This window comes from Camelina sativa, chromosome 6 (genome assembly GCF_030686135.1).
Source record: "Camelina sativa cultivar CO46 ecotype springtype chromosome 6, ASM3068613v1".
NCBI lineage: Eukaryota > Viridiplantae > Streptophyta > Magnoliopsida > Brassicales > Brassicaceae > Camelina > Camelina sativa.
This window is the reverse complement of record NC_141885.1, coordinates 14,222,813-14,245,633: the sequence shown is the minus strand read 5'-3', so window position 1 is coordinate 14,245,633 and position 22,821 is coordinate 14,222,813. Positions and strand designations below refer to the sequence as shown.

At 34.8% G+C, this 22,821-nt stretch overlaps 6 protein-coding genes across 8 annotated transcripts; 1 reads left to right on the top strand and 5 right to left on the bottom strand.

Annotated features, from left to right (window-relative positions):
- Positions 1-10: 10 nt before the first annotated feature.
- LOC104698899 (uncharacterized) lies at positions 11-2,118 on the bottom strand (the record flags this gene model as incomplete). The annotated part of the gene is made up of 5 exons (XM_010414280.2): positions 11-416; positions 897-1,045; positions 1,142-1,421; positions 1,659-1,831; positions 1,952-2,118. Coding segments are annotated over 5 exons (927 nt in total), but the record flags the coding sequence as incomplete, so codon positions are not given.
- Positions 2,119-6,319: 4,201 nt separating this feature from the next.
- LOC147942575 (uncharacterized) lies at positions 6,320-7,984 on the top strand. Its single transcript, XM_087456120.1, has 5 exons — positions 6,320-6,598; positions 6,663-6,724; positions 6,844-7,589; positions 7,731-7,795; positions 7,862-7,984. Exons 1-5 carry the CDS (start codon positions 6,320-6,322, stop codon positions 7,982-7,984), a joined length of 1,275 nt encoding a protein of 424 aa, XP_087312246.1.
- A 350-nt stretch (positions 7,985-8,334) lies between these two features.
- Positions 8,335-11,171, bottom strand: LOC104790848 (UDP-galactose/UDP-glucose transporter 5). 2 transcript variants are annotated; one of them, XR_015559005.1, is made up of 10 exons: positions 10,843-11,171; positions 10,594-10,707; positions 10,324-10,482; positions 10,146-10,244; positions 9,978-10,054; positions 9,775-9,887; positions 9,329-9,417; positions 9,045-9,153; positions 8,880-8,948; positions 8,335-8,787 (listed from the first exon to the last, which is right to left on the bottom strand). XR_015559005.1 is itself a non-coding variant. In XM_010516640.3 (10 exons), the coding sequence occupies exons 1-10, from the start codon at positions 10,960-10,962 to the stop codon at positions 8,668-8,670; spliced, it is 1,047 nt and encodes a 348-aa protein (XP_010514942.1). In that variant the 5' UTR covers positions 10,963-11,171; the 3' UTR covers positions 8,335-8,667. The 2 variants fall into 2 exon arrangements, 1 of the variants encoding a protein (XP_010514942.1); XM_010516640.3 differs by having other exon boundaries at positions 9,045-9,131.
- Positions 11,172-11,197: 26 nt separating this feature from the next.
- LOC104790847 (mitogen-activated protein kinase kinase kinase 20) lies at positions 11,198-12,720 on the bottom strand. Its single transcript, XM_019246711.2, has one exon. The coding sequence runs from the start codon at positions 12,602-12,604 to the stop codon at positions 11,354-11,356; it is 1,251 nt and encodes a 416-aa protein (XP_019102256.2). The 5' UTR covers positions 12,605-12,720; the 3' UTR covers positions 11,198-11,353.
- A 1,994-nt stretch (positions 12,721-14,714) lies between these two features.
- On the bottom strand, positions 14,715-16,293 carry LOC104698898 (mitogen-activated protein kinase kinase kinase 20-like). Its single transcript, XM_019246322.2, has 2 exons — positions 16,156-16,293; positions 14,715-15,843 (listed from the first exon to the last, which is right to left on the bottom strand). Exon 2 carries the CDS (start codon positions 15,831-15,833, stop codon positions 14,844-14,846), a length of 990 nt encoding a protein of 329 aa, XP_019101867.2. The 5' UTR covers positions 15,834-15,843; positions 16,156-16,293; the 3' UTR covers positions 14,715-14,843.
- A 1,118-nt stretch (positions 16,294-17,411) lies between these two features.
- On the bottom strand, positions 17,412-18,797 carry LOC104790846 (transcription factor MYB48-like). 2 transcript variants are annotated; one of them, XM_010516635.3, is made up of 3 exons: positions 18,566-18,797; positions 18,308-18,437; positions 17,412-18,226 (listed from the first exon to the last, which is right to left on the bottom strand). In XM_010516635.3, exons 1-3 carry the CDS (start codon positions 18,693-18,695, stop codon positions 17,701-17,703), a joined length of 786 nt encoding a protein of 261 aa, XP_010514937.1. In that variant the 5' UTR covers positions 18,696-18,797; the 3' UTR covers positions 17,412-17,700. The 2 variants fall into 2 exon arrangements, with proteins under 2 accessions (XP_010514937.1, XP_010514938.1); XM_010516636.3 differs by having other exon boundaries at positions 18,508-18,747.
- Positions 18,798-22,821: the final 4,024 nt, after the last annotated feature.

Genomic DNA, 22,821 nt, shown 5'->3' with positions numbered 1-22,821 from the left:
AACTCAATCATTCAGAGTTAAACAGTGAAGTTCATTTCCAATAGTCATATTTCTTTATATTACAATTTAGAAGCACGCATAAACTCACAATGTAGAAAATAGTTCGAAACTCATAATTAATTTGGACACACATGCATGGAGTATAAACAAAAGAGGTAGAGGTCTTGCATCGCATGGCTTCAGCGATCCACTGATGATAAATTGTCTCGGAGTAGATTCAAGAGGATAGGGAGGTTGTTTTTGGGCTCACCATAAACCCTAGGTAGATGAAGTCCGTGTATGGAAGGCCGTGATCTCGACTTGAACTTGAAGCAAATCGTTCACAACAAAACCTTTGGGTTTATCATGAAGATCTGCAAGAGCTATAAACTCCTGGAAACCCCATCCATTTTCTGCTGCATTAGGCCATCCCTCAACTTACCATAAGAAAAAAAAAGCAACAAAATGAAAAATGAAACTATAATAATTAACTAACCTCTACAATAACAAAAGCAAACATGTATTAGATATGTGTCACTAAATATGAAAGGATTTGAAAATCCTGTGCGGGATCCGAAACGAAATTTCGTTTCGTTTAAACTGTGCGAACTGAGATCTTGGGATATTAGTTCAATAAAAATGATTGTAGAAAACAATTACAATAGAAAAATAATTGAAATTAATATTAGCTACCGATGAGATATGTTAAATAAATATTTTTCATATTGATTACTTCTTTGATATAAGTTTGTAATAATATATTTTGTAAAATATTAGATAAAAGTTTAATTGGTTTTTTATTTGATCTCTTTACATTCTCAGATATATCAGATTATAATTGTTGTCACAATATATATATCGCCATGAAAGATTTTTATACTAGAACATATTAACTACTAAGAGAACCATACACTCACCTTGCTTCGCCACATTACCGGATGTAATTTGGTTTAGAACTCGTAGCGTGGCTTTAACGCAATTGATTTCTTTATTCTCACTCAACAGGTAGAGTGACAAATATCTATCCTTTCCAACACCATATCCATTTGGATACACTTTCAAAACCCTAATAATCATTAAACCCATCATATAACAAACAGTTAGCTACATATCGGAGAGTGTGTGTGTGTGTGTAAAGAGAGAGAGAGAGAGAGGGAGTCACCAGTTTCTGTCTCCAGAAGAAAACGTATTGGATGTGTAAGAATGATGATAGAGGGTAGAGAAATTGGTGATGTTCCACGTGAAAATGGGTTTGGTGACGTTTTCGACATAAGAGAAAAGTTCCCTCTGGTAGCGTTGATCAACTAAGATATCTATTCCAAACTCACATTTCCCTTCGTTGTAAATAAATCCCGACCGTCCCTTGTCGAAACATGCCGTGGACAGAAATTTCGGCATTCCCCACTCCGATTTTACTTTGTCAAACCTTACAGGCTCACTTTCTATAATCAAACAAAATAAAATAATATTTGAGAAACTTTCCAATAAGAGCCTTCAATCGATAAATTCCTCATTAATTAAAGAGAATAGACATTAATCTTGACCAATAGAGTTGAGAACAACATAGTAACGGCCACTAGCTACACTTGCATCACTTAGTTATGTTTTAAGGAAAAAAAAAATTAATCTTACGTACCAATATTGATGAACTGATCCTCCTAAATTAAGTACCTACGTACCTTGGTGTGTAGAGTAGAAACGATTGACACCGTCGAAGACGAAGAACTTGATATCTGCATACACATCTTGTGGGTGGGTGACGAAGATTGAGGTATCGATTTTTGTGTAAACCGAAACCCATCCTGGCCCTCCTACTTCCTTCTTGTTTCCGTTTGGGTAGATTTTGAACGTCCTTTTAATATTTATTATTCTATTTAAACAAAAACAAAAGAGTAGGGATACAATTATAGACATAATATAATATAAGCTACCAAAACAAGAAGTTGTAATGGTCTTGACGTGAATGACGTACCAAGTATATCCACCGGAAGTGAAAGGAAGGGACTCATAATATCCATCATTGACCAGGGCCACCATTTTCGCATAAGTGTCGAACGTGATGCTGTAAGTTGTTGGATGACGTACTCTAAAATATGGTAGAAAACGTACCTCGAGCTTCTCTTGTTTTTGCGACCCTTTAAAAATTATTTTTATTTGTCGTTATTAAGATTTTCCAGTGGTTATAATGTTTGGCAGATCTTACAAATTCAATTACGAAGTACTCTTAACATGTTATATAATATAATTTGTGATTCTATTTATCTGTACATAAGATTTTTTTTTTCTATGTACCTTTTAATAATAATGTTGGTTTAGACTTTAGAGTTGTAATTAGATAAAAAAACAATGATATATAATTTTCAATTTCAACGCGATTGCGGTTGTCCAATGGTTTGGTAATCACATCAACGATAGCGTACCTTTTTTTACATCAGAAACAGAATCCTCCTGTATTCAAATGGAAAATCAGAAAAAGGAAAGAAAAGACAAGTCAAACACTTCTGATCAATACATATGATTTCATATTGAGTTAATGACATTAATTTATTTTTCACTTATAATTACAAAACTGAAGATATCCCTAACCCGTGATCAACATTTTTTTCCTAAAACAAGAATATAATAATAAAAACTATTGTTATACTTTTTAGAAAATCATTTTGTTTGAGAGAGCATTTACTTTAATATTACATGTAAATCTACATATATCATTTTAGATATACTAATTATTTTAGAATGTTATTTTTAATTTGTATGATGTATATTCCAGTTTTATATTATTTATTAGTTCTATTTGCATCATTATTTTATGAAATATATTAAAATAGTAATTATAATATTGTAATTGTGAAAAAAAATAAAATTTATTAATTATCAACCATGAACATAAGTTTAGGTTTACCAACCCGCCTTTGTGGAACATTAACCAACATTTTTTCTTCATAGATTGAGCAATATATCTACAATTTTAAAACTTCAAATCACAACATATAAAAAAATTCTACATTTTTATTAATCATATATATTATATAATAATTGAAAAACAAATTTTAAATGAAATAAAAGAAAGATAATAGAAAAATATAATTTAAAATCTTAACAAAAAAATTCTAATATAGTTATTAAAATAATCATATTGTATACTTAGATATAAAATTTTAGTTTTAAATTCTGATTGGTTTACAATTTTTAAAATGTAGTTAGTAATTTTCATCCTTAACTAACTAGTGAGAGAAAGTAATTTTTAAAATAAAATTAATAAATATTTCAAAGATTTTATTAGTCCAATATTTAAATTATATATTTACCCTTACTAAAAAATTAAAAAGTTTCTTTAAAACCAAAAGCACCAAGATATAAATTTTTTACGCTTTATAAGATTTGTTTTATATTTGTAATTCTCAAACTAATATCAATGTAGTAGAATTTGCATACAAATCATTGGCCATTTCGGAACAAACGACTCAAAGACTCATAGGATGTTGTCTACTTATGTTTATACACATTGCAATAATTACGAAAAAAGGAAAAGAAAAAAGTCCACCCTATGAAAAATACATGGATCATCTCCAAATTTATAAATATAGAAAGCTCAGTTAAGTAATTTGAACCTGATGTGAAGTGTTGTCAGAACTAGATTCGATCTCGGAGGTCATCGCTTTCGTCTCTTCTTCTTCTTTGATTGCACTGTTTTTCATGATTAGAAGGAAAAATAAAACCCACACAATAAGTCAATAACCACGTTTTGATCCGTCTTGGGTCTGATATTTATTAAGCAATAGGTTTCAGTTTGAGTCATTTTTTTATTCTAAGCAATAGTTTCAATATTAAAAAGACTTTTGTTTGAGTCTGATATTTATTAAGCAATAATTTCAGCTTGAAAAAAAAATACTTTTGTTTGAATCTGTTATTTATTAAGCAGTAGTATCAGTTTTAAAAAAAAAGACTTTTGTTTCAGTCTGATATTTATTAAGCAGTAGTTTCAGTTAAAAAAAAAAGACTTTTGTTTGAGTATAATATCTATTAAGCAATAGTTTTAAAAAGACTTTTGTTCAGAGTCTAATATTTATTCAGCAATAATTTCAGATTAAAAAATATTTTTGTTTGAGTAGTCTCTATGACTTTGCCTTGTTTTGGATTTTTAAAATTTAAAGTTTTTTACCAAAAAAAATAAACCTTTTAAAACAAACAAAGGGGTTTTAAAAAATATCTTTTTTCCTATGTTACTTTTCAAAAATATCCTTTTATGTTGTCTTTTTTCAAAAATACCTAAAATAACTAAATTCTAAACCCTAAACTCCAAATACTAAATCTTCCCCCTCAAAACTAGATCATAAAATGTAAAATGAATAACTCAAATTTTTTTTAAAAAAAAAAAAGAGCATTTCCCGACTTTATGTTCCTCCTTGAGACCAAGAACTCCAGCAATCACGTGATGAACCTACAAAGATCTCTCGGATATGATCACTCACATATTGTGGATCTGGTTGGTCTGAGTGGAGGGTTGGCTTTCTTCTGGAAGTCAGCTTATGAGGTAGAGGTATTAGGATCGGATGGAAGGATTATAAATGTTAAAGTCACTCTTGGTACTCTTGGTTTCTACATTTCATGTGTGTATGGAGACCCAGTATCTTCGCAACGTCAAGTGGTGTGGGATAGGCTTATCAATGTTAGTGTATCCAGAGATGATCCCTGGCTAGTGTTAGGTGATTTGAATGAAATTCTGAACAATGCAGAGAAAATTGGTGGACCAGCACGGGCGGAATCAACTCTTTTCCCTTTCGGGAACATGATACGTGATTGTCGCTTACGGGAGATCCTAAGCATTGGTAACAAGTTTTCATGGGCTGGAGAGCGTAATCAGATGTGGATCCAGTGTAGATTAGATAGGGCATTGGGGGAACTCAGCTTGGTTTCAGTTATTCCCGCGAGTGCAAGCTGAATACATTGAGGGGATAAGATCAGATCATCGACCTCTGTTTGTGAGATTTACGACTGAGAACATGTCAAGGCAAGGTCGGTTTATTTTCAATAAAATATGGATCTCCAAACCAAATTTTTTCAATGTCATAAAGGATGGTTGGACTTGGGGAGAAACAACTGGTGAAACATCCTTGTTGCAAAGAATTGCTCACTGTCGGCGGTCAATTGCAACGTGGAAGCGAGCCACTAACCAGAACTCCAAAAAACGAATCTCACAGCTACGTCATCGATTGGACGAGGAGGGTGACAAGGTTCAACCGGATTTTCATTACATGAAAACTCTATGGTGTGATCTTGAAGCAGCTTATAGGGAAGAGGAGTTGTTTTGGAAGCAACAGAGCAAGGAGAAGTGGTTAAGAGAAGGAGATCCGAACACTTGGTTCTTTCATGGGAGAGTCCAAAATCGTATTTTGTCTCTATTGGATAGCAATGGTATTGAGCAATTCACAGAAGGTTCGAAGGGGGATATAGCTGTGGAGTATTTTCGTAGACTCTTTACTAGCACAAACCCTGATATGATTGCAGAAGCATTGTATGGACTACTCCCAAGAGTTACGAACCAGACGAATGATGATCTAACCCGAGATGTGACGGCGGAAGAGATCAGATTGGCGGCTTTTAGTATCAGAGGTGATAGTACCCCGGGAGCAGATGGAATGTCGGGTCACTTTTATCAACATTAATGGGATACGGTGGGTGCACAAGTTGTTGCTGAGGTGCAGAACTTTTTTCATACGGGGTCTCTTCCCTCTGAATGGAACTTTACACAAATATGTTTGATTCCAAAAAAGCCAAATCCGATTCAGATGACTGACTTAAGGCCGATCAACTTATGCTCCGTATTGTATAAGATAGTCTCTAAAGTGATGTGCAACAGACTTAAGAGATTTCTACCGGAGATAGTATCGGCTACTCAGGGAGCTTTTGTATCGGGGAGGCTGATATCTGATAATATTTTGCTTGCGCATGAAATGGTTCATGCCTTGCGGAAAAACCCTGCCTGAGATGTCGAAGGCTTATGACAGAGTGGAGTGGAGATTTGTAGAGGAACTGCTTCTGAGGTTGGGTTTTAACATTAAGTGGGTGCAGTGGATCATGAGTTGTGTGACATCGGTCTCCTATTCAGTTTTGGTGAATGGAGCATCTTATGGTTTCATTAAACCGGAGAGAGGACTCCGTCAGGGTGATCCTTAGTCCCCATTCTTATTTATATTATGTGCGGAGGCTCTTGTCCACATTATGAATAGAGCATAGTTGGAGGGACGGTTAACAGGACTTAGACTGACACCATCAAGTCCCTCTATACAACATCTTCTATTTGCTGACGATAGCTTGTTCTTTTGTCAAGCCACTTTTAATGAATTTTCTGAAATGTCTTCAGCTGTATGGGAAGGCATCAGGTCAAGAAATCAACTTTCAGAAGTCTGCGATTACCTTTGGGAAGAGATTGGATCCATATATGAAGCGACTATTGGGGTTATTTACTGGTATTGAGCAAGAAGGAGGTACTGGTAATTATCTGGGTTTACCAGAATGCTTTAGTGGATCCAAAGGAGACCTACTTAACTTCATAACAAATAGGTTGAAGTCAAGATTGGGGAGGGGGTGGTACGAGAAAACTCTCTCTCTTGAGGAGGTAAAGAGGTGTTGTTGAAGTCAGTAGCTTTGGCTCTACTAGTTTATGCCATGTCTTGTTTCAGGTTGACGAAACATCAATGTCGCCTAATAACAAGTGTTATGGCAAGCTTCTGGTGGCATGCCAGTGAGGAGACACATAAAATGCATTGGGTGTCGTGGGAAAAGATGGGTGCGTCTATGGAATGTGGGGGACTTGGATTTAAAGATATTGGATGGTTTAATCAAGCTCTCTTGGCAAAACAGAGGGATCTTTGATGAGTTTCTCAGGCGTCCTTTTAATCGAGAAATGCAGATAGATCTAAACATGAAGGTATCCGCCCTCATAACTTCAGTAAGCGAGTGGAACAACGAGATGCTCCATAGGCTATTTCCACCGAGTGATGTCATTAAGATACAGTCATATCCTCCGGAGCCGAGCCTTATGGATAAATATGTGTGGGGGTATACAAAAGATGGTAAGTATTTGGTGAAGAGTGGGACTTGGCTTCTTAATTCTGAGGCATCAGCTGGAGTGCAAATCACTGATGAGGTTAGAGCAGTGAATGATATCAAGACTAAGATATGGCATACTCGAACAGAACCGAAGCTTCGAATGTTCTTATGGAGAGCCTTATCTGGTGCTCTAGCGGTAGCTGAACGTTTGAGAAAACATGGAGTGCAAATGAACCCATTATGTGAGGAGTGTCATATCGAGGAGGAGACAATTGCACATGTGCTTTTTGGGTGTACATTGGCAACTATAGTGTGGGAGGCTACGTTGTTACCATTGCCATCACTTGGTTTCTCCTTATCTGTTTCAGATAATGTGAATTACCTTTTGCAGTTAATGACTCGAGGAGACATACGAGTAGATTATCGGAGTGCCATCCCTTGGTTCCTTTGGGATATTTGGAAAGCACGAAATGGTCTTTTCTTTTCAGGTCGTATTCAGGATCCTCATGTGTTGATAGCTGGGGCGTTGGAGAACTCTGATTTATGGCTTCGACACTGTACCAATCCTATACAAGATAACACATGAATCGAACAAAGAGGAGTGGCGCGACTAGAACGATGGAGTAAGCCTGCTCATGGAGGTTTAAAATGCAATATTCATTCTGCCTAGGTTAATGAATCGTATTATTGTGGTGGAGCTTGGATCTTACGGGATGATGCAGGCGATGTTCGTTTTCATGCTAGGGATGCATTTCCCCCTCGGGTAAATAGGATCTCAGCAGAGTTGAGTTGTCTTCTTTGGTGCTTACAAAGTCTTTGTACTCTCCAGATAAACTCGTGTGAGGTGTGGTTGGACTGTCAAGCTGCTTTATCGGCTTTGGAGAACCCATTGAGTTGGCCAAAGTATCGTTCTCAGGTGGAAAAGATTACTCGAGTAATACAGGGGATGTGAGAGATATCGTTTAAACTCTCTTCGCCGAAAGCTAACTTGTTGGCTAGGGATATTGCTCATAGAATCACCAGAGATGGGAGATTGTCTTCGTATCTGACCCTAGATGGTCTTCGTGGTTGCACGACAGGGTAGAAGAGGAAAGAGTTGGACGACGAGGTTTATGGTGAAGAAGAGTATGGAAATGATGTCCAGAGGATGGAGTAGAGAACCCATTTGGAATCGATATGTTTATTTTTACCTTCTTTGCTGTTGAGCTTGTTTGACTCTGTGTTTTTTTGGTTTCTATCAACATTAATATCAATCAGAAGTTCAGTGTTAAAAAAAAAAAAAAAAACCAAAAAAAAATTGGATAGTCAGACACTAGTTTTCATATAATACCAAAATCCTATTACAATTTTACACAATTGTTTTTAACCACTCTACAATAACAGTTTAAGTTTTTGCTTGCACAAACAAAAGGTACAAAACGGAAGCAAGAAACTAGAGTTGCATACATTAGGCTCTATGAGTACTCGTCATATGTGATCTATGACTTCTTCTTCTTGACAAAAACAAAAACAATTGAGTCCATCTCAACCGCTTGGTTTTGTTAGTTAGGTGCCTCAAAGTTAGAGGGATCATTTAAATTTGGTTGGTAACTGTTTACGTATCAGGGAAGAAAAAAAAAAAACTCTCGCTGTGCTTTAAGGGTTTCCCTTCAGAGGTTGAGCCTCTTCGTCCGGTGGAGGATCTTGAGCTGCCTGCGGCTTTTCTGATCTCTTCTTCACCAAGTTTTTAGCATATAGAGATCCAAAAACAATTACCTGGCACCAGTGAGAAATGAGTTTAGCTTTGGGAACAAGGAGAGATCACAAGAGAAGGAAGCCAAAGTACAGAGAGACTTAAAGGAGCTTACAGATCCAATACACTGCTCCCAGCTAAGCGGATGTGAGAACCAGATGCAGGAGAGCATGATGCTAACAAGCTTTTTTGTTTTTCAGACAACGAAGAAGGAATTAGAGAGAACATATTTTGCTGAGGAATCAAAGAGTTGACACCACCAGAGTAACTAACTATCTACCTGTCTTGTAGTCATTATGGCAGCAAACGTTAGAGCACCAAATGTCCTAATAGTGTAAGAAATGAAAAATTGGCTGGCTGTTGCCACCTGCAGAACACCGGTTTCATCTCTGATAAGTTTTATACTACATATTAGTTTTCGCATTACTAGGGCTTCTGTTTCAATACTCAACTCTAGTTTATCTCTAACTATAGCAGCTGTGACCACTGCTGCAATGCAATCATACTCTACTTTGATATATTTCTGGAACATGATAATTGTAATGACAAAACAAGAAGACTTACGGTGGAAAGCAAAGCAATGTCAAATAGACAATCTCTATGCCGAGAAACAAAGTCCACAGCTGGGAGTAAATGCCCTTGCAGTATAAGGCCTATATCAAGCAAGAAATTTCACATATGAGTAGCAAAAGACATGGTTGACCTGATTTGTAACATTTTTTGAGGTCCACACATTGAGGTTTATGCAAGGCAGATGAATTCTATGTCGAAAAGCACTGATGGACTCGAAAATCATAGTCAGAGAGATACACAAAGCGTAAGAATGGTTCATACTAACTACAGGGTTTAACATCACTAACATATGATCTCAGTTGCAACTTAATTCAGAAAATATAACCAAGAGATTGGGACATGGAAAGACACAGGACAAACTTACCAAAGTGATTAATGAGAGAATCGGGAAAAAATGAGGTAAAAGAGAGAAAATAACTGCAAAGAGAAGTTCTGACCAGTGAAACTGAGAATGGATGAACAAATTGTTGTGTAGAATATCTGGTTATGTATTTCCATATTATAACCTTTGAAGAGTTTGTCTTGGAATGTGCTTGTAAAGCCATCAAACCTGTTAGCCATCAAACCAGATTATGGATATACGAAAAGAGTATTGAGGTTCCCATATAAAACTAAATAAACGAGTAAACCGGATATGTACCCAAGATAACCAACCATAAGGGATACACCCCAGACAGTGTTTTCTCTTCCATTGTTGTACGGACTAACATCTCCTGCCTATAGCTCAAATACATATAGAATAAAACTTCATTCCTTCTAATCTTAAACTAGTGAATCCATTTGTTCTTTGAAGAGATTGGGTTATTACCGGAAAGAGAATAAACACCGAGCACCCAAGGGTCACGAGGAAAGCCACAAAATAGTCAAATCCTCTGTACCTTTTCTGCATGATGAGAGTTCCCCAGACCTGCAAGAAACCACATAGATTAGATATATTGGTGATAAGCTCACATCACATGTAACAAAAATTAAAGTTAAAAGCTTACCATTACAGGTATCATCTTGGCACATTTAGCCAGAGTTTGTACAGGGAAACTCACATACTTGAGGGCCTCATACTGACATGTTGTGGTTAAGATGTTAGTTACTGAAATGAGACAATATTTATAAAGCGGAGCTACAGGATCCAAAACTTTCTTGCTCGCCTACAAACAAAACACACAAAGGATTGCAAACAAATCAAAAACCAAAGCTTCTTTTAAGAGAACCATTGAGATAGTATGAAATATATATAACTACAACTCAAGTGTTGTTACCAGTAAAGCACCAGCAGAAACAGCTGATGTAGTGAGCCGATTACAAAAGACAAGAAACAAAGAGTGTTTAAAGTACTCTTTTTTCAATCCATAAGGCACTCTCATGATCTTTTCCTGTAATTACAAAGCACAAATTCGAAAAACCCAGATCGTTTTATTCCAATCAATTTGAACAGAGAGAGGCGGATTCGAGTGGGGAGAGAGAAGAGAGAGAGAGAGAGAGAGAGAGAGAGAGAGAGAGAGAGAGACCTGAAGAAGACCATAGATGACGAGAGTTATCATAATACCAGAGATAGCGAAAACAGCTTTCCATAACTTCTTCTTCTTCTCCTTGTCCTTGGCTTCGTTTACAGAATCAAGCTCTGCCATTTCTCCATTAACGGATCTGCTTCTCTCTCTCTCTTTCTCTCCTTCGCCAAAACAACAACAAAAGAACAATTAACCGAACAATTCAATCATGTACCGACCAAACGAACCGAACCAAACCAAATATTTCAATAGAACCAAACAATACAATTAAACTAGAAGAAGAAAGTAGCCAAACAAAACACTCAGGATTGTGCAAGGCTGTACGAGTCAGAAGAAACTAACAAGTAACAAGATCAGTAATAAACTCATCTCCATAGAAAGATTGACACAATAACATCTCAAGCTTTTGAAACAATCAATAAAATTACAGAGCAACTGAAACATATTTTGTCTTTACAATAATTTTGCAGATTTATCAAACCAATAAAGATTCCAAAAGAAGTGTAGATTGTCACAGAAAAATCTCAAATTCATCTTCTTCTTCCGAATCTTCGTTAGGGTATTCTTCATCTATTTCAATTGCTTCTTCTTCTTCTTCTTCTTCTTCTTCTTCTTCTTCTTCTTCTTCTTCTTCTTCTACTTCCTCTTCTACTTCTTCTTCTTCTTCTTCTTCCTCTTCTTGTTGTTGAAACGCCGCTACAGCATTTAGATTTGCTTCATATGCTTCTATCTCTGCTTCTCCTTCATCATAAAAGAACTCATGACTTATCAAACTATCAACAGACCACCTTTTAGCAGGGTCTCTCTCCAAACACTTTGTAAGAAAGTCCTTAGCCTCATCAGACAAGTAATCAGGGATAGTTGGAACCAGACCACTTTTACCAATGACAGTAACCCAACTTTCCCAATCAAGCTCATCATACTCTCCCCAAACCCGTACTCCAGTCAACATCTCAAGCACAGTACAACCAAAAGCCCACACATCCGCACCATAGTCCAAAACCTTGTCCCCTATAAGCTCCGGTGACATAAACCTCGCGGTACCACTCCTGTGATTCCAGCTTTCACCATCATCAATCCGCTTTTTCTCCAACGCGTTTCCCAAACCAGAGATCATAGCCTTGTCCTTGCTATACCCATACGTGGCAAATGCTCTGTTCACAGACGTGAGTAAGATGTTCTTTGGTTTGATGTCGCGGTGAATGATCTCTTCTCCGTGTATACGCTTGAGACCAAGCAAGATATCGCTAGCTAATCTCTTCACATCATCAATTCGTAACCCTTCTCTGTGGCTTTTGATATGCTTCTCAAGGGTTTGGCCAGGGCAGTACTCGAGTATGGTGTTGAAGTACTTCTTATTCTCCATCTTCCTATCCTCTGTTATCTCGTGGCCGTAGCAAGACACGATGTATGGGCTTTCGAGACGGATTAAGAACTTCTCCTCGATCATGAGATATGCTGATTCTGAGATCTCGTTAGACTTGATGGCCATCCTGGAAGGAAGATCGTCTTCGCCTTCTTCGGTCGTTCTTAAGGCTAAGTAAACAGAGGCGTTTGAGTCGCTTCCGAGACAACGAGCCACCACCCACGACTCGCTCTTTGGCTTTCTTAGGATTGAACGGTTCCTCTTGCTCGACGAATCTGCATCATCCTCTATCACGTTCGTCTCTGATCTGGTTTGTGAATACTTCCGCTTCTTGTGGGGACGGTTCGAGTCTTCGTCCCACTGACCTAATCGATCAGAAGATGTTGAATTCGACATCTTTCTAACCCTAGAATCTCTGTCTCTCTCTCTCTCTCTCTCTCTCTCTCTCTCTCTCTCTTATTCTTTTCCTTTTTCTGAAGTCTGATTTTATTAAAACGATGAGACAGATAAGATAAAACGATGAGACAGATTAGGATATATATTTATAATGAATCTGTGTTTTATTACTACTTGGGACTCAAGTTTACTTTTTTCTTATTTTCTTTTTTTCCTCTGTTACTGAGAAAATCAAAACCAAATCCGAACCTAAGGTTCGGTGATAAATTAGACGGTTCGGTTCACGTTTCCTTTCTCTTAAAAAAAATTGTGTTTTTTTTCTGAATTGAGATAAGTTGTGTCTCTTTTTTTTAGGCATGTGTATTTTGTTATTCAATCAACTTATCACTTTCAAAGCATTATTTATTTCATGAATCATTTATTTGAGTATTAAGTTTTGGTATCTATAAAAAAAAATTATTTACTAAATATTTATAGGATGCATCATTAATGGTAACTTTATTATTCCTATCATCATGTTGAATTTTAAACACATATTTTTGCATTTATAAATTCTTTGTTGATAAGTAGGTTTCATATTCTCATTTCTACGACCAGTAAAGCTCCATCACAAACCTTTAACAGAGTAAAGATTATAATTATAATGCAAAACAAAAATAACATTAAAATCATCAAGATGATCAAAATTATATGTAATTCATAAAAAAATATGTAGATGTAAAATATTTTCAATACATTTTTAGCATTTGTTTATTTGTATTATATTACATTTCAAAATGATCGATTACAACAACAAAAATTGTGTTAATTCTTAGAGTATTGTAATTATTTTTTTCTACTATCTGCTGCATGACTTTTCCATTCACCCACTCTAAATCTCCTAATCTGTTTGTTAAACTAATGTAAATTTGCCTTTGTCCAAAAAAAGAAAAAAAAACTAATGTAAATTTGTAAAATCTAAAATATTCGTACATCTCTTGTGTGCTTCAAATGCTTCAAATACAGTTTCATCACGAACGTAATCCAATGAAGATCCCAGTGAAGAGTCGATTTAGTTAAAAACATGATACTCGAAGAAGTTTAGAGCCGGTTTAATATTCTCATATCATCTTGTTTAGATAATCATGTTCGCTACACATAAAATCCTTTTCTTAATTTCTTTCAATAATTGTAATAGCCATAGCCATCCAATATTACACCATAACACTAATTAATCACATATGCTTCAATAATAATGTATAAACAAGTAACATAATTTTAATTAACTATATATATATAGCCATATCCATCCAATATTACACCAATCACAACTAATTTTAGTTAAATGCCTAACTTATTGAGTTTACATGAGTTAAAAATACTAAAGAGCAAAGTCAATAATGATAAGTGAGTTACCATATTTATCTGTTCTGGACATTAATTGAAAATTACAGTTCTTGTTGGTACAATAAAACTTCTATAAATTAATACTCGGTAAATTAATAACCTCTATAAATTAATAAATTTCTCTGGTTCCAAGTTGGGACTAGTGTAATTTTGGACATTATTCGATAAAATAATAAATTAATAATTTTTTTAAAAATCCCATGTAAAAATATGGTCCCATCAATATCATAAATTAATAATCAAATAAACTAATATATATATATATATATTATATTTAAGAAAATCTAGTGAAATATGAATCTATTGTTGTTTGTTTGTTCTTGAATTTGCATTCTTGTTTTGCTGAGCATCTCTAGTATTTCTGACTGCATCAAAAACTTCTGATGTTGTCATCTCAAATCGCATCCAAAAATTGTAGAGAGTTGTTGACGCGATAATTGCTTCCTTACGTGTAATTGTTCTAAATGTACCGTCATATCTTCTTCAACTTCATCATCACCTTGAAAAATAGTATCAGCCATTTCTTCTAAACTCTTAATTTCTGATAAAAAATTGTCTTCATAAATTAATATTTTATTAATTTATCGATAAATTAATAAATTAAAACTTCTATAAATTAATAAAATTTCATGGTCCCGACTTTATTAATTTATAGAGGTTCTACTATATAATAAAATTAAATGGTTTTATTTTTCTTGCAAAAAGAGCCTTTTACATAGTACACTGACTTAAATGTTAATATTCATTTTGCATTAAAAGGCAATTTTACATCCAAATTGAGAAAGGGATGGTTCATGAGTGCACCGAGCCCCCACCTTGATTTAGGCTCCTTAACAAAGCATCCCCTTAGAAATTATTGTGCTTCTGCAGATAACCCACTCGGTATATGAGGAATGACATTACTGTGACCTATTAGATTGACCAAATCTTTATAAACCAAACCACCGTACTCTTCCCAAACTATTTTCCCGGTTAACATCTCCAAAACCGAACATCCAAATGCCCAAATGTCAACACTAAAGTCCACAATACCACAACTTATCAGCTCCGGAGCCATAAACCTCATAGTACCTTTCTTATGGCCCGATCCATCTCCATACTCCACCGAACCTTTCTCTAGAGATAAACCAAAATCCCCAATCTTGGTTACATACCTGTTAAACCTATTTTGGTGATTAACAATAGGGGTCAGTAAGAGATTGTCCGATTTAATGTCACAGTGAATAATGTTTCTGGCGTGGATATCGCTCAGACCAGCCAAAACATCTCTAGCGATCAGCTTTACATCAAACTCCATTAACCCTTTCTGAATGATCCTGAGCATATCTCCTATACTTCCTCCGGAGCAATACTCAAGTATCAAGTTGTAATGATAATCAGCTCCTTCCCGTACAATCTCCTCGCCCGAACAGCTAATCACAAAAGGAGATTGTAAACTTCTTAAGATCCTTCCTTCGTTCATGAGACTCGTAGCACGTGAAATCTCTGCAGTTTTGATCGCTCTCTCTTCGTTCTTGCACGTCGCTAGATAAACAGAGGCGAAACCCCCTCTGCCAAGCAACCGAGTTTTGACCCAAGGGGAAGACTTGTTCACCAATCCACCTTCGGGAGTTACTCCGTCTGTAGGTTTCTGAACAGCATCGTGAAAGACTTGTTCACCGTTCTTGGAACAGCATCGTCCATCAAGAATGGTCGGAGATGGTTTTACAGCCAAAGTAGGGTTTTGGGGAAGAGGAGGGGTCATTGTGGCGCTTGATGAACCGGAGGAGATCACTATGACGTTCTTCGTAGGTGAATTTTTGGGAGGCAGGGTCGAGAAATCGCTGAACTTCTTTGAATCCATCTCGCTTTCTCTGTGAAGACAATAACATGAGAAAAGAATGTATATGTTCTGTAATAATTGTGAATCAGTAAACACACTCAAAACAGTCATTATAGTATCAAACAAATAACAAACGGATCAGCGTAAAAGTGTTAAGGAGATAATAAATTTGTAGGATAAAATGGAAAGACAATCTATAGTGCCCGGAGAGTTAATATTTAAAACCCTTTGCGACTAAAAACTTGTGAGTTTAGAATCATTCTCAATTCAATATATCAAAATTTCATGACAAAGTGATTGTTATCAATTTATATACAGTATATAGAAAATAAAAAGACGAAACCTTTGGAGAAAATTCTTTTGAGGAAACGCAGTAAGGATACGTCAAGCTTCAACAATTGAGACGACCAAACTTGTTCAATAACCAAAAGTGTATCTCTATCAAAATTGTTTTACTTTCATCATTTGCACGAGATTTTGTATTTTAAGAACTAGAAAAGGAAGAGATAGTCTCATATGAATGGAGGTAGAAGGTATTCAATATATTTATATCCAAATTATTAGAGTAAAATAAAATAAATATTAATCCAATGTTTTAGGTAAGTAATTTAAAATTTATAAGTTTTAGTCAAATGTATTATGTTATTCAGTCAACTATTTTGGCGCGTTATTTATTTTGAAAATCAGATATTTTGGCGGGTTATTTACTTCTAACAAGACTTTTAAATTCTTTACCAAATCATTTCATGATGCATTATTAATGTTAACTTTATTGTTCATATCATGTTGAATATTATATTTTTGCATTTATAAATTCTTTGGGGATTTGTAGGTTTCATACTAATTTCTAAGAGCACTAAAGCTCCATCACAAATCTTTAATGGAGTAAAGTTTATAATTATAATGAGAAAATGATAACATAAAAATCATCAACATAATCAAAATCATTATAATTTTTTTTAAAAAAAAATATAGATGTATAATGATTTCAATAAATCATTTATATTATACATTATATGTCAAAATTATCGATTACATCAACAACATTGTGTTAGCTCCCAATTACCATTTCTTTATTTTGAATATTTAAATCAACTATCTGAATCTGGATGTGTGGCTTTTATATATATCTAAGTTTCAGATATGTACAAAAATATCAGGAAAACCAAGAGTAATTTTGTCACACCCTTTTGGATTGAATCCAGAGACACATACCCCAACTTGGATTTTCAAAGCCTGACTGATTCTTTTATTTTCAATTATGAAAAAAAATCTGGCGCGCACAAAAGAAAACAAACAATGTAAATTGGTCTGATTAAAATTACTGTTTCTCGAGTTTGTCTATTCAACGGTAAGTTCATAAATTGTTGTTGATTTTTGCTTCGTATCTCATTATAGTAATGTCAGACGCATTCACATTTGATTCAAAAAAATGATGTTTTTGGGTGAGAATCAGCAAGTTGATTCATATTTTCTTGTCCAAATTTGTTTATTACAAGTATAACTTAATTAGTGACGCTTTAGTAGTCTGTTGATATATTAAACAGAAATGTGAGATTATCACCGCGAGAGAAAGACTAACATATAAAAACAAAAATCTGAAAATTGAAGTGTACTTACTTTAGAATTAGAATATTGACTTGTATTATACATTGACAAAGAAAAAAGAAAAAAAGTGGGATCACAAGACTTCATTCTTATTCATCTAGAAACAAACTTAGGCTAGTTACTTACCACACATATATGGGATGATTACAGAGTCCAGACTTGGGATGTTTTTGTGTTCATCAAACAAAATTATTACAGTCGTTAGGATTTATTTTATTTATAAGTTATATATAACATGTATAAAACAGATTTATATATCTCAATGAATTAAATCTTAATTTTAACCTGAGGACCATGGCGATCTACTGTGTTGGAAACAGAAAGGGAACTGATCATTTGCAAAAGAAGACGACATCTTACTTTGATCTGCATCCATGTTCCATATAGAATCCAATGAGCTTTCCCATGTTGGAGAAGCCAGAGTTGGGTAACTTAAGCAATGGCTTTGTTCTGAGTAAATGTCTTTAACTGGTTTTATTATGTTTACCGCGGAGTGATCAATCTCTCTCCATATGTCATCCATTGAGTATACATCTTCGGTTTCTTGGTTCATCATATCCCCCGTGGATCGGGATCCTCCAGTGTCGTAGAAGCTCACTTTCCCTGAAGATTTACGAGAGTGGCACGATGTTTCTTGAGTGTTGGTGGTGGTAGTGGTCATAGATGAAGAGCTGCAGTTGGAAAATGAGGAAGTTGGTGACGCAGGACGCTTCTTTTCTTGAGCCTTCTTCCTCATGTGAGTCCTCCAGTAATTCTTTATCTCGTTATCGGTTCGTCCCGGCAATTTCCTAGCTATTTTTGACCACCTACATATGAAAAGAATTGTATAAAATACTGTTACAAAAGTATGTGATAATTTTTTGTTTCTTTCTCAAGATGAATGAGACCTGTTTCCCCACTTTGCGTGAAACTCAAGGACAAGGCGCTCTTCTTGAGGGGTCATCTTCCCACGTTTGAGACCAGGGTGTAGGTAATTAACCCACCTTAGCCTGCAACTCTTTCCTGTTCTGTTCAAACCTACAACCAAAACTAGCACATTAATGGAGGCTCCTTACCTATTCTTATCTTTCTCCCTCCACCTTCAAACCTGATACTTTTGCTATAAAATCCCATCGTCGGTCTCCAAATAAGTGAACGAAATTTACCAGAAGTATGTCCTCCTGTTCTGTCCATGAACCTTTTCGGTTTTCCTCTTGCATCATTTTCATCTCTCTCCCACTCTTTCTTTATCGTTCTTTTGTTAGTAAAAAGTTCTTTCTCAGCTTGGTTCACCATGGCATTCTTTGTCCACTATATATATATAAGCTCAACTTTTTAACACTGTGCTGTGTCTATGCGACATCACACTCACAATATTAAAAGCTCTAATGATTTCTCTTTTTCTTTTTTTTTTCCAATCTTTAGTGTCCATATGTTTGAGGGATTATCCTATTGATAATGTAGGGTCTCTTCATTGTGATGTCACAAGGCCATTATATCAAAAACTTGATCGTTAAAGAGGGTGATTGGTGTTACTGATGTAACACTCCCATTAATTCTGCCTTTTAAAATTTTTGTGCCGTGTGTGATAATAAGAACTCTTTCTTATATATTTTGGCAGGCACTATCTCGAACGTGGAGATCAACATGATCAATAAAATCTCTTTAAATTATTCCAAAAAAGAAGAATGGTATATTTTTCTATAGTGTCTTGTTATATATACTAGCTAGAAAAACTAATACTCTAAATAAAATTTTCTATGATGCTAAAAGTTTGAAAAGAAAAAAAATATAGAAAGACCCTAGATCTTTCTTCACTTTTTTTTTTGTGGGCATATGAGAGAAGTGTCTCTTGACTTTATTAAGGGTTATATTGGTAGCAACTGTTGAATCTTAGAAAAGGAAAAGAGAGAAGAAGAAACAGACAAAAGCTTTGACAGCTTTAGAAGTCGAATTGTTGTTATGCGGGCCTGATAAGTGAGTTTTTGTATCTAGTAGCAGTACCTGAGATAGGAATTAGATACTTTTTAAAGTTCTCGAGTCTGTGGCTTGTATTGTTTTTCTATTGGGCCAGCGGGTAACACTGTCCAAAGACACACAAGTACAAAATCAAATTATATATGGAATTTTCAAGTTACATGTGTGTATGGCATAGCGATTCGATTCTTGTAGATGCATAAGCAAAAATAGGGTGCCGTGCCATCTTAAGATAGACATGACTCTGTGTGTGCATGCACATAAGAAGCAAAGACTGTATGTATTTGCTTTTCTCTTATTGGCATAGTCTCAAGATTCGAATCTGAACAGTTGGTATTTATCGGGCCTTTGGTTATGAACATATGGAGTAAACAAACATGCATTGAGCAAACAGGTGATTGATGTACTGACGTAACACTCCCATTAGTTTTTGTCTTTATTTTTTGGTAGGTGTGTGTGGTAATAAGAACTCTTTCTTATACTCCATATTTGCTAGTGCACTATCTCCTATGTCATAATCAATAGTTCAAACTTCAAACCAAAAGCAAATAAAAGAGTATCTTTACTATTTTTTCCTGTTATTTAAGCCAGAGATATATAAAATTACTAATTAATTGTAAAAAAAAAATTACTAATTAAAGGTCTGAACATAAATAATTCTAAAGAGGCCATAAACCATTCTTGAATTAAGCTGGAGCCAAATCTCTCCATAATAAGCTTCATATGAATGTAGAGAGACGGTTCTTATATGAATTAAGTTATTGGAAATATTAGCTTGAACTGTTGGTTTTTATTTGGAAATTTTTTCTTTCGTTTTCTATATCTTGTCTATCCGGAAAAGTTACGGACACATACTGATTCTTTCAAACATTATCATTTGTTTCTTACAAAAATAAAAATACTATCATGTATTAATATAAAAAAAAAATTTCTTTCAGATTTCATAATTAACGTTAAGAAAATAAGATTTTCATGAGTTATGTTTTCTTATTATCTTTTTGATACAATTTGAATTGATTTACCAAAATGGAACAATTTACTCTGCACTTGCTTGAACAAAAATTAGCTTCAGAAGACCATAAAACAATTAAAATTCTAACAGGAACATAATAGGTGAAATTAGTTATTTACGAGTATATGAACCATATTTATAGGGTTTAATTGGTAATCTCGTCTGAACATGTACAGCATTTAAGAATTTATTTAGTAGTTGTAAAGAAGGTGGTTAGACATAGTAGTAGAGAAGATGATTAAGTTAGAACAAGCGGTAAAATAATTAAGGTTGGTAGCAAACGGTTTAAAAAGAAGTTATGATCAAATTTGACACTAATTTTTGTTTTAGGTTGCAAACGCTTAAACTAACCAAAACCACCTAATCACGATTAATTGTTATAAGCACTAGACGTTGAATCTCCCACCCGCTTGACCGTAACCATTCAAACTCCTCGGAAAGAAAGCTCATATTTATCTTTCAAAATGGACCATATGGTTCTGCTCTTTATTATTAATGCTCGACTAGATTCGGGGTCTAGGGGTTACTCATTCATGCGTGTTGCTTTGGGATTCGTAAACTTGTCCTTTTGTCTAAAATATATTCTACACAACACACACCACACTCTGGAAGCTACTGCATTTGAAGTGAGGCATGATTATTAGTTGGATTTGACCACTTAACGTCAGGCAATTATACCAATACATATGGAAGAATATGATTAGGAGATGATTGATACAAAAATCTATCCTATTGTTAGTTGGGTTTGATCATAATTGTGTCTAACTACTACATATTCTTATACTATGATTTAATGAGAAATCTAACGAATATTTACTTGAGATTCTAACTTAAATAAAACGGACGGAGAGGATTGGAAATTGATAGCCTATTCTTTAAAGTGGAGCTAAATTAAGAAATGAGATTGAGGGACGTGGACGTCACCAACACACCCCTCTTTGGCCTATCTCCACTAAAAATATTTATATCCTCACCTCTTTGCCCTGTGACTCCCACACGCTAATTTTATAATGTCTATATTTTCTTTTAATTACCGTTGCTAATAGAAATATGAAAATTAATCAAAACATATGTGAAACTGGTTCGGACCAGCCTGCCAATGATCTGGAATACGACTGAAAAAAATGATTCATTTGTTGAGCCGCTAGTCAAAGGATAGGAAGAGTCTTTCAATGGTTACATAAATGTTCTCTTGACTATTTATTCAAGCCCTTAGATTTCTAATGTAATAATCATTTGTTTCTTGATTTCAAATGGTTTTAGTGTATTTCTTTAAGATGTCGTCAGTCCATACGTACACATGGAAACATGCTTCCGTTGCATGTGTTTAAAATCTTTATGTTCCATCATTACATACATATTATATGTGACATATGCATGCATATGTAAGCATACATAGATGTAGCTGTAGCACATAAATCATAGTCATAAAATAATATTCCGTATTTTGCACAAGGTTTGGGTGATCTAAAAGAAGAGCCGTAGTTGTTAAAGACAAAGAGGAAGCGGTGGATATTCTTACGAATATGAGCACGCCCTCTAAAGGTATAAAAGCCCACATCCACATAAAATCTTACGTATGCAATGATATGTGATCCCCCATATGGAATAATCTAGTTTTAATAAGACTAGATTTACATTACATATAGTCATATTATATTACAGAAAACAAAGCTATACTTAATAATATCCGTCTATATTGGTTAGATAAGCGATGATATTAATTATTCATAAAGTGGCGAAATCTCTTCGTTTAGCTTTGTTGTCTAGAGGATTTGTTTTATTAGAGGAAAGATATAATTAATAATTTAGGCCTTCTAATTGGTAGTCATCCTCAAAGCTAGGTCTGGCCATAAACTCGGGTCGAAACGATTATCTTTTCATAGTACACATATACATATTTGTTATGCTTATGTCCATGTTTATCATGGAGTTTTGAGACCTTGTATACACAAATCTTTCTTTCTTTCTCTTCCGACGTAAATAAGCTACAAAAATTTGTGTGTGGAGTTTCTGTGTAATGTTCTTAACGTATGTTGTTCTACAATTATACTTGTAGAAGTAAAATTCTATGTCATCAGTCATATTGGGAGTATTTGATTGTAGATTTAAGATCGCTAACATAACTTACATAACCGTTAATATTGAGAAGCTAAAACATAAAATTAGATTCCGAAATAAACTTACTAGCTATTTTGCCTGCTTTTTTTTTAGTAGGATAAAATGATTTCAATATGCATATATATAGATGAACGGATCGAATCCATGTTGTATAATGGATCGTGCTCTTACCTAGTGATCCATATCACCTCATCAAAACGGATACGAAGCAAAAGAAAAAGAATACATACAAATAAAGTTTTGGTTGATGTTAAGATAACTTCTATTTTAAAAAAATATTTGTCAAAAATGGGTCGAAGCTGACAGGTCAAC

What these genes read in the sequence shown, in the direction of transcription:
- LOC147942575 (XM_087456120.1), top strand. Translation starts at nt 6,320, where the DNA reads ATGAATTTTCTGAAATGTCTTCAGCTGTATGGGAAGGCATCAGGTCAA. An exon ending in AAGCTTCTGGTGGCATGCCA is followed by an intron (nt 6,725 to 6,843) that starts GTGAGGAGACAC and finishes TTGGCAAAACAG; the next exon opens with AGGGATCTTTGATGAGTTTC. An exon ending in TGATTTATGGCTTCGACACT is followed by an intron (nt 7,590 to 7,730) that starts GTACCAATCCTA and finishes ATTGTGGTGGAG; the next exon opens with CTTGGATCTTACGGGATGAT.
- LOC104790848 (XM_010516640.3), bottom strand. Translation starts at nt 10,962, where the DNA reads ATGGCAGAGCTTGATTCTGTAAACGAAGCCAAGGACAAGGAGAAGAAG. An exon ending in CCAAGATGATACCTGTAATG is followed by an intron (nt 10,245 to 10,323) that starts GTAAGCTTTTAA and finishes GGTTTCTTGCAG; the next exon opens with GTCTGGGGAACTCTCATCAT. An exon ending in CGGTGTTTATTCTCTTTCCG is followed by an intron (nt 10,055 to 10,145) that starts GTAATAACCCAA and finishes TTTGAGCTATAG; the next exon opens with GCAGGAGATGTTAGTCCGTA.
- LOC104790847 (XM_019246711.2), bottom strand. Translation starts at nt 12,604, where the DNA reads ATGTCGAATTCAACATCTTCTGATCGATTAGGTCAGTGGGACGAAGAC.
- LOC104698898 (XM_019246322.2), bottom strand. Translation starts at nt 15,833, where the DNA reads ATGGATTCAAAGAAGTTCAGCGATTTCTCGACCCTGCCTCCCAAAAAT.
- LOC104790846 (XM_010516635.3), bottom strand. Translation starts at nt 18,695, where the DNA reads ATGGTGAACCAAGCTGAGAAAGAACTTTTTACTAACAAAAGAACGATA. An exon ending in AACAGGAGGACATACTTCTG is followed by an intron (nt 18,438 to 18,565) that starts GTAAATTTCGTT and finishes TTTTGGTTGTAG; the next exon opens with GTTTGAACAGAACAGGAAAG. An exon ending in CACGCAAAGTGGGGAAACAG is followed by an intron (nt 18,227 to 18,307) that starts GTCTCATTCATC and finishes TTTCATATGTAG; the next exon opens with GTGGTCAAAAATAGCTAGGA.